We start from the raw sequence: 9,862 nt of genomic DNA on the forward strand, positions 1-9,862 counted from the left end.
ATAATATAATAATATTATACTAAATAATAGAATGTTCACAAAATTTTGTAGAGCTACTTTTGTTCTCAAAAAGCACAACTAACTTAATTAAGATTTTATGCAGGGAATTTTTCAAATTACAGAGAAAAAGACATGATTTTCCACAGCAAGTAAATATTTTTGTTATCTTTACTTTTTATAGTTATGAAGTTAAACGCACAAATTAGACAGAATTAAAATACAGGTCTCACACCAGAGATCACTGTATCTCCTGATATTGCAGGATCTGCTCTCATATTTATACTTGTAAAGTTAATAGCTTTATATTTTTACATAGAGTGGAGCTTTTGGCACCTTCATGTTTATGCCAAGAATATCTGAAATCCATAACTATCAAAAAATTATTTTTTTAACACTCGAAGTGATCATGCTGATATTTGACTACTGGGAAATTAAGGGAACTTTGCTAGTCCTGTGAATTTACTCTGCATCTTTGCTCCTATCAGAGCTACAGGTATGTCTCATATCTATTTTAAAGTAGCTCTTTCCTCCAGCAATTTGACTCACACTGTCTTACAGTAGATAGTCACAGTTGGCAGGACTGTAAAGTTTTCACTTTTTTATCATTTTTTTTTAAGAAATGGTATGCACCAGAATGCAGTTATTAAGATTGTAGTGACAGAGAGGTGGGAACCCTGTACTCAGAAGCCAGGGAATGGTGAACTAAAAAGTTCTCTGCATGCTTTTTTTTTTTATGTTTTGAATAAGAATATAATAAATGTAAATAGGAAAATATTTTTGCCTATTGGCAAAGAAAATGAGCAGATACAGCACAATTTCCAGATCTAGTTCTGCTCCTGTGTTGAAGTTCTGTGACCAATCTTTCCTCCCAAGATAATCCTGTGCAGCACATCAGAAAATATATAAAATATACTAGATTTTGAGGTACAGGTTTACCACCCCAGTTCCCCTTATGTTGCACAATAAAAATTTATTAGATTAATACGTTTTCCTATTTGAATCCTGGTGGTTCTTTTCCTTTATTAGTTGGTTTACAACATACAAGTAAATTTACAATGTACTGAATTTGGAGAAATGTATCCTTATAAAGAACAAAGATAAGACCCTGATTGTCCAGGTAGTCAGCTGTGATTGTATCACATGAAAGGAGACCAGGCAACTCAACTGGTAGTAATATCTACCTCTTAGCTTTCTTGACAAATCCATTTCTGTTCATTCTAAGAGTTTTACAAACAATTCTGTATTTTTTCCCTTTCAGGCACAAACTGGGTAGGTCAAATCTTAGGTGATCTGGTAGCCATATTTGAAAAGAAAACACAGAATGAAGCAAGCAGTGTGAATAATGAAGAGCTAGAAGAATTTCCCTACCTTGAACTTGGAGATACTGGGAAATACGAGGTGGGCACAGAATATGTGTGAAAGTTTTCAAAATTTTGTTTCAAATACTGAATATATGGTGTGTGAAATATTCCACTGTTTGATAACAACTTCCCCACTTCTCTGTATGTGGCATCTGGTCAGAATGAATTTCCAAATTGCCAAATGCTGATGGATAAATGAAATGGCCACTTCAGAGGTCATGAGAGGAGTACATACTCGTTAGAGATTGCAGAAATTCAGTGTAGCACTCTTTCTATTTAAGAAGAGTTTAATGAAATGTCAAATACTGAAATACATTTTTATTGCCTCTCTTATTAAGCTCTTCCTTATCGCTCCTTTTCTCTCTCCTCAAGATCCTTCAGCTTTCTTATAGCCACAGTTAGAGTCTGCACCTTGTGTTTAGATTTGCTTCCTTGTCTGACTGAACATTTTAAATTCATTACTGCTGAAGAGAATTGGGAACAGATAATCTTTTTCCAGTCACTCATTCTCGGGGGCTGTTGAAGGTTAGAGCTACTCAGAGCAGTCCACTAAGATCCCATGATAATACTCACAAAAAATAAGTCCTTTTATCAGCCAATAACTGTTGATAAGTTTAGCAAGGCATTATTTTTCATAGGCTGATGAAAAGAATGTGTACTAACTGAACTATCCACTTTCCTCCTTCCAATTCTTCAAGCGAATGAAAAAATTACCTTCTCCAAGACTTATATGTACTCATCTCCTGCCTGAAAATCTTCCCCAGTCCATCTTCAAAAATAAAGCCAAGGTGAGTCCTGATTTCAATGTCCTGAAAGCAAACACTCCAAAAGACTTTTTAAAAGCCAGTTTAGTACTTTTCTGCCAATTTTCAGAATCACTGTTGTACTTAAGCGTTTAGCCTGGCCATTTCTACGTGCCTGTTTAAGTACTGCCACCCATCTCACTTAATCTCAGTTTATCTTTATTGACACCTTGCTGCCAGGCTTCACAAATGAGATGGGGTTGTGGAACAATTCCTCCAGCAGTAAAATGTATTTTGGCTTCTGTGTGTCAGGTTTCAGAAATAATACATATTTTTGTAATTTCCCCCCACTATCTACATGAGGAAAGATGCTTGTATTGAACAAAACATATTTAGATTCTGCATAACTTGGTTAATCTGTAGAAGATATTTTAATAATTGGAGGCAGTCATCTTCACAAGGTACTGAAGCAAAGTGAAATACTTCAACTTCAGAATTTAGAATGAAATTACTACTTATGCGAGTAGTATACAAGATATTAGAAACTCCCCAAATTGCAATTATAAAGTAGATTGTTTTCTTTATACTATAGTCTATGTCTTTCTCTACAAATAAAATATTTTTTTTTCCTAGATTTTGTTGCTGATTCGCAATCCCAAAGATGTAGCTGTATCTTTTTATCATTTTTCCAATGTCATGTCTCCTCTTCCCTCCTATGAGACCTGGGATGATTTCTTCGTAGCTTTCATGTCAAAGAAAAGTACAGTATATTCTTCTGTCTGTGTCAATTGTTCAGTGCTTTGACTTTGTCTAAAAACCTTGCCCTTTGTAAATTAGCTTCACTAGAATTTTTTGGTTTGCAGTACAAAAGCAGAGATTAAAGACAAAAAGTTAGAAATTTGAACTAAAGTTTATAGTACTTGTCTTCCTGCCTGAGGACAAATCTTATCAAAACTGTAGTTCCAGAAACAGGTTTAACTTGCACAAAAGGATATTTTCTCTTAAAGAAGAAATTCCTGCTTATCTCTCTCTCTCCTAGATGCCCTTTACCCTTCTCTCCAATGTCCATCATCTTATATCCACATAGAAGTCTACATGCCAAATTGAACCACAGGAATGATTTGGACTATGTCTGCTGCACTAAAAAAGAAAGACAATCCCACTAGTTTAAAACTGTGTATCACATAGCCAGCAGAGAAAAAGGTTAAAAAAGGCTTTAACTGGATTAAGGTAGTCTGCCAGATAGACTGATAGGTCTTTGATGGACTCACATCTGTCTTCAGATACAAGTTTACCATACCACCTTACAAATTGTGTCATATGTCTGAGACATACACATGTCAAAGCAGACTGGAGCCAAACCCCCTAATTCCCACAGAAGGGTGTAAACTTCAGCATAGACATGATTAATAATGCTGATGGCTGAGGGATAAACTTAAGGAGTAAAATTGGTTTATTCCATAAGGAGCTTGTCTAATCTTCATTTATGCTTCATCTTAGGAGTCTTTTGCTTTATTTAGTGCCCTGGGGATGCTACTTTGAATACCTTACTGCATGGAACAAATATGCTGATGATGAAAATGTTATGACAATAACTTATGAAGAGCTAAAAGAGGTGAGGTTACCAATAGTTATAAATATTGCATACTTCCAAGAGCATTTGGTCCTAGAACAATTGACCATGGTATTCATGTAGTGTATTCAAACTGTGTTATATACTGTATGAGAGAGACTTTTTTTTTCTTTTTTCCAAGGGAAGGAAAGGCGAAATTGAAATTTTAAAGCCTTTTAAAAATTTTATTTGTGAAAGTGATTCTTGTTTTCTCTTTAGCTGTGATATAAGCCCAAATCACTTTATATCAAACTCTCCAGTAATTTTATGAAGGCAGCTTTTATATATTCAGCAGTGGAGATTTTGCTCAGCTCAATCATGTACAAGCTTTTGTGATCTGTAGGAAGACAGCTCATATGTCCTCTGAAATAAATGTACAGAAGCAAAACACTATGTACCACTCCAGTCCTACTGAACCCTATAAATATTGTCTCTATATAGGCAGCAGAGAGATGTAGGGAGGTGCAAACACCTCAGAAAGCAGTGTAATTTGGTCAAATGCCATGTTGTTTGTTACGTTCCTCTTTTCAGAATCCAGTCCTGGGTGTGAAAAATATAGCTGCATTCTTTGGGATTTCCCTGACTGAAAAAGAGCTTCAGAACGTGGTAGAGAGGAGCAGTTTCCAGTCAATGAAGAAGAACTCACAGAAGACCCATGGGGCGTTTGGCAATATTCTCTTTCGCAAAGGTAGGAAGCTCCAAGAAGTCCAGAGTTAGAAGTGTCACACTCTCAAGAGCTTGGGCAGCCCATCCTTTGCTTTTGTTCTTTAATATGCACACATATTAACATGACAGATTAGTATCAAGCAGATTATCACTGTTATGCTTGAGAAGACTAGTCAAGGAGCCCTGGTGAGGGAGATATCCAGCAAGGCTCTGGCAGCAGGCTGCAGGCAGCACAGGAGAAGCAACCACTCAGAGCAAATTTTAGAGGCAGGAGGGAAAAGCTGTCATATGTCTGAACTTGTCTCTATCTCTGTGCCAAGAACACTGACTCTTCAGAGGCTTAACTGAGCCATACTCAGCCTGAGTGGCATAATCATACCTTTTAGGAGAGTGTAGGATCTCCTGAAAGTCTCCTGCTAATGCCCTGTTCACAATCACAGGTTAGAAGCAAGCCAAGCATGCAAGAATCAGATCTGTAGAGAAGAGGAAACAAAAGAGAACAACTTTTGTTGTGTAGTGTAGGAGACAGACATGAGAGGGCTAACCTGGCTGTCAGAACCTGTTCCTCCATTTTACATTAAAATCACTGGATAAAACCTCAAGGTGGCAAGGGAGCAGAAACCCAGCTCTGCTTCCTGCCAGATGATTCCTAATGAAGCCTTCATGATCTTCTGCTTTGCTGGTCATAACTGACTGGAGTGGAGAGCTGAAGGGAAACAAGACTTCAGGCTGCTTTTTTGGACACAGTCACCTGAGAAGTACATTATTTTGCATTATAGCAGTTTCACAGATCTGTAGTTCCAATGACTTTACAAAATTACACTGGTGCAAAAATGAGTGAAGTTTTATCTTGAAAAATGGATCAATTCTCTTTATAGTACAATGGAACAGGGATGACAGATCTATAGAATAAAAAAATAATAACTTCTCTTGTTTCTCAAGAGTTTCTCTTGCTTCTTTGAAGGTGGTGTAAGTGACTGGAAGAATCTTTTCAGTGAAGACCAGAATAAGATTATGGACAAAGCATTTGAAGAACGTATGGGAGGAACTAAACTGGGAACAAAGTTGAAGTATGAAATGTACTGTAAAGCCTGAAAAGTAATGAAATGTGGTTAGAGCAAGAGTTTTCCAATGCACTTTCAGATTATCTGAATGCTGTATACAAAAAAAACTATATCAAATGATCCACACATCTTAGAATTACTGTAATAATCACATTGCAGTGGTCTTTATGGTGACAATGATGAACAGTAGACTTTTGTATTAAAGGTGTCCTCTTTGGCTTGCTTTGGGTACTCTCATTTGCTGAATAAGAGGGCAACTAACCATAGATAAACTTAACAGACCTGTTTCAGTAGCTGTGACCTGGAAGGCAATGCCCCATTTCTTTTTCTAGCTACACTCAGTCTTTCTAGACAACTTATGGTTTAGTATGTAGAATTTTTTTTTTCCCCAGAAATGTTTCAAGTCAATCAACATCTTCACAGGAAAAATCACTAGCAAAAACATGGATCAGACACAACCTTAATTAATGACAAAGGATATCTTCCCCCTGACTTCAGCACACACTGGATCAAAGCTAAAGAAAAGAGAATAAAGGGAAATGGGGATCAGCATTCTTAGGGATCTTAAACTCTCTGAATGCAGAATTTCAAGGATTCAATATTTCAGATTACAGGCTGGTGTGACAGGCAGGGTTCACTCAGATGCACTGCTTTTATAGAATAGCTCAGGTGAGAAGGGACCTCCAAAGATCATCTGGCCCAGCCTTTCATGGGAAAGGGTGTGTAGGTGACATTATTTAATTTTGAAAACCTCCAGTCATAAGGACTCTACCACATCCCTGGGGTGGTTGTTCCAGTGAATGATTGTTCTCACTGTAAAGAAATTCTAACATGGAGATGAAACCTCTCCCAGTACCCACTGCCCTTTCTCTTCTCCATGTGGCTCCCTGTGAATAAAGACCCCCTGTCCTCTGTAGCAGCCCTTTAAGTATTGGAATACTATGATGAGGTCCTCCCTGAGCCTTCTTATGTTTGTGATCCTCCTTTAGACCCACTCCAGTCTGCCTGTGTCTTTCTTGAATTGTGGTGACCACAACTGGATGCAGTACTCCAGGTGTGGACTGAAAAGTGCTGAGTTATAGAATCATAGAATCATTGAGTTTGGAAAAGATCTTTAAGATCAAGTCCAACCAGAAACCTAACATTGCCAAGTCCACTACTAAACCATGTCCTTAAGTGCCACATCTACGCGTTTTTTAAACACCTCCAGGGATGATGACTCCACCACTTCCCTGGGCAGACTGTTCCAATGCTTGTTAATGCTTGCAATGGAGAAATATTTCCTAATATACAATATAAACCTGCCCTGTGTAACTTGAGGCCATTTTCTCTTCTCCTGTCACTTGTTACATGGGAAAAGAGGCCTACCCCAACCTCACTACAGCCTCCTTTCAGATAGCTGTAGAGAGTGATAAAGTCTCCCTTCAGCCTCTTTTTCTCCAGGCTAACAACCCCAGTTCCCTCAGGCACTCCTCATAAGACTTGTTCTCTAGATCCTTCACCATGTTTGTTTTCTCTTCTTTGGGCATACCACAGCACCTCAATGTCTTTCTTGTATTGAGGTGCCCAGTACTGAACACAGTACTCCACGCAGGACCTCGCCAGTGTTGTGTACAGGGGGACAATCACTTCCCTGGTCCTGCCGACCACACTATTTCTGATACAAGCCAGGATACCATTGGTGTTCTTGGCCACCTGGGCACACTGCTGGCTCATATTCAAGTGTCTGTTGACCAACACCCCTAAATACTTTTCTGCCAGGCAGCTTTCCAGCCACTCTTCCCCAAGCCTGCAGCACTGCATGGGGTTGTTGTGACCCACGTGCGGGACCTGGCACTTGGCCTTGTTGGACCTCCTTGTTGGATCCAGCCTGTCCAGAGCCCCCTGTAGAGCCTTTGTACCCTCAAGCAATCAACTCTTTCATCACAGACAAAAGGCATCAAGAAAGAAGCAGGGTCAACAGCAACAACACTCTCAGGAATATCCACTTATTTACATGGCTGTTATGAACTTAGTTGCAATGGTATGCTCATGGTCAAACTGTGTGTACATGATGACAGCAAAATTGGGAGGACAACTGAAGCAATATCCTTTAGTGTTGAGTCCTGGTAGTGTTCAACATTGTTCTTAACACTGGTGGACAGACTAATACCTGTGTCACATATGACTGACTTTTAAGTCTGAGGATCAGAACAGAGGGCTGAAAGTACTGGGGAAAATGGGGAAACACTTCAAAACATTATATGAAGTTGACAAGAATTCTGGCAAACATGAGGTTCAGTAAAGGTGAGTGTAAAATGCTACATTTAGAGAAGAGAACTGGAAGGCACAAGTACTCAATGGAGGCAAACCAGTCAAGCAGCAGTTGGCATGAGAAGACCTGAGGAATCACACTCAGCAAGGGCTAACATGGCAAAAGTCCTGGGGAAAAAAAAAAGGATTAGAGTGACGGGAGGATCATACCTAAGACAAAAGCAAGAATTACTACAGCCTATTGTTGCAGGTCAATCTAAACTGGAGAATGCTACTTAGGCAGGCTGCAGGGAAATTTAAGGAGAAATCTGGCAAGGAGAAGATAAGCATACCTGATACTTGTTGCTGTAGAGGCAGTCCAGATGACACGTAGACTCCAATGTCAGAAGGTGGAGGAATAGCACCAACTTTATTACAGTAGGCATCTTTTATAGATCCATTGGATTATTGACATTCGTGTTATAGGTTTATTGGCTACTAAGTTGCTACGGTACATTCATTGGTCCCTGAACCCAAACATTCACCAAGGCCAAGATGCAGAGTGCTTATCAGGTGTTTATCATTCTATCCTCAAAGCTCAAGCTCTCAGTGTGTGAGAAAGTAAATTTTCTTCAAGCTGTAGCTTGCTCACTACAGCTAACAGTGGAAAATAACCTCAGATCAGACTGTCAGCATCCACAGATACTTTAGCAGTACAGAGAGAGGACTAGAAAGTCACTTTAAGTCTCTTCTACATCTATACTTGTAGGCATCTTGGAATACCGCAGACCAGTTTTCCATGTTCTTACTGATATCCCATCTGTAAATCTTGCATTAGTCACCAAACACTTCAATATATGAAACAGGCAAGAGTCTACCCAATTCTGATTTCCCTATGTGATATTTTTTCCCCAATTAGATCCACACCAGATTTTCTTTTTTTTTTCTGTGTTCTCACTGGCTGAACCCTACTGCTATTTCACAGCAGTTATGGGGTTTTCAGGCACCAGCACTGCACAAGAGCCTTTGCTTGCAGTGCAGCTCTCCAGACACACTGGGCTTTGGGAAGTTAATATGAGTAGCATGTTAACTTCAGTTAAGAAGGGGAAATCAATGAACTTCAAAAACTGTTATCCTTGCAGCATTTTTGGATGAGAGATTATGTAGGTTGTTGTTACAGAGTCTAGGAACAATCTCTGCAAAGACTAGATATTATACTGTTCACAAGGAAAACAAGCTGTATTGGTGATTCCTTCTATAACAGTACATCACCACTACTCTATTGAACTAATTAGATTCAAACTATCTGGAGAACACCTAAATTCAAATAAACATAGAAATGCTCTTGCTGATCTGATGGCAAACCAGACCATGACCTGTTTCTGAAGTTTATAGTCTCCTATGTTATCCCAGGGCTCTGGGTTCAGTCCCTTTCTGCGCTTACCCTCTCACCCTGAAGGACAGAGCTATTCAGAGCAGTAACACCTCACATGCTTTTTCTCCATTAGAGATACTCTGTGGGTCCTTGCATTCAGTGGGGCAAGGAGCTGGGAGAGGGGAGGATGGAAAAGGCAAGCTGTCATGTCAGAAGATGAGTGTCAGCAAGGAGACTTGATGGATCAGTAACATTCTGAGAAGTAAGCAGAGGTGAAGGCAGACAGTGTAAGAATCAATTCATAAAAACCTGGAAATCTTTTTTTCACAGTAAGGCATAGATGACTGACACAATAGAAGTGGTTTTCAAACTTTATCACTGCTAGATCCTTAGCAACTGTGCAAGTATGAAAAGTATCTTTCTTTCTGGTCTAGTCTTTTTTGTCACCTGTGATTCCTGAAATGGTATGTTTCCACTGAAGAGGATGCTTACATTGTATTTCCAACTATGTGCTTTAAAGAGGATGAAGAAACTAGAAAGGTTATACTAATGCATCTCCAACCTCATGTCCATTCCCTAGTCCATTTTCCAAAACAAAGCCAAGGTGAATCCTTGGCTTGGGTGAATCTTCTCTTTGTGTTACACTGCAAATGCTCCTGCTTAAAAACACTTCCATTCAAGGTAGATTTTCATGTCGATGAATTGAACAAAGAGTTTTCCCTGGGGACCATGTGAGCTGTGCCACCTCCTACAGCCTCCCTGCATGGTCACCTGCTTCCCTGGGACACTCGGCTGCTGGGAAGACAGCA

The 9,862-nt window shown here is 39.3% G+C and overlaps 1 protein-coding gene across 1 annotated transcript; it reads left to right on the plus strand.

Annotated features, from left to right (window-relative positions):
- Positions 1 to 1,258: 1,258 nt before the first annotated feature.
- Positions 1,259 to 5,477, plus strand: LOC103770361 (sulfotransferase 6B1-like; the record flags this gene model as incomplete). Its single annotated transcript, XM_008937618.1, has 6 exons — positions 1,259 to 1,398; positions 2,060 to 2,149; positions 2,738 to 2,864; positions 3,625 to 3,719; positions 4,248 to 4,404; positions 5,347 to 5,477. Coding segments are annotated over 6 exons (740 nt in total), but the record flags the coding sequence as incomplete, so codon positions are not given.
- Between the last annotated feature and the right edge of the window lie 4,385 nt (positions 5,478 to 9,862).

This window comes from Merops nubicus, unplaced genomic scaffold (genome assembly GCF_000691845.1).
Source record: "Merops nubicus isolate BGI_N331 unplaced genomic scaffold, ASM69184v1 scaffold32073, whole genome shotgun sequence".
NCBI lineage: Eukaryota > Metazoa > Chordata > Aves > Coraciiformes > Meropidae > Merops > Merops nubicus.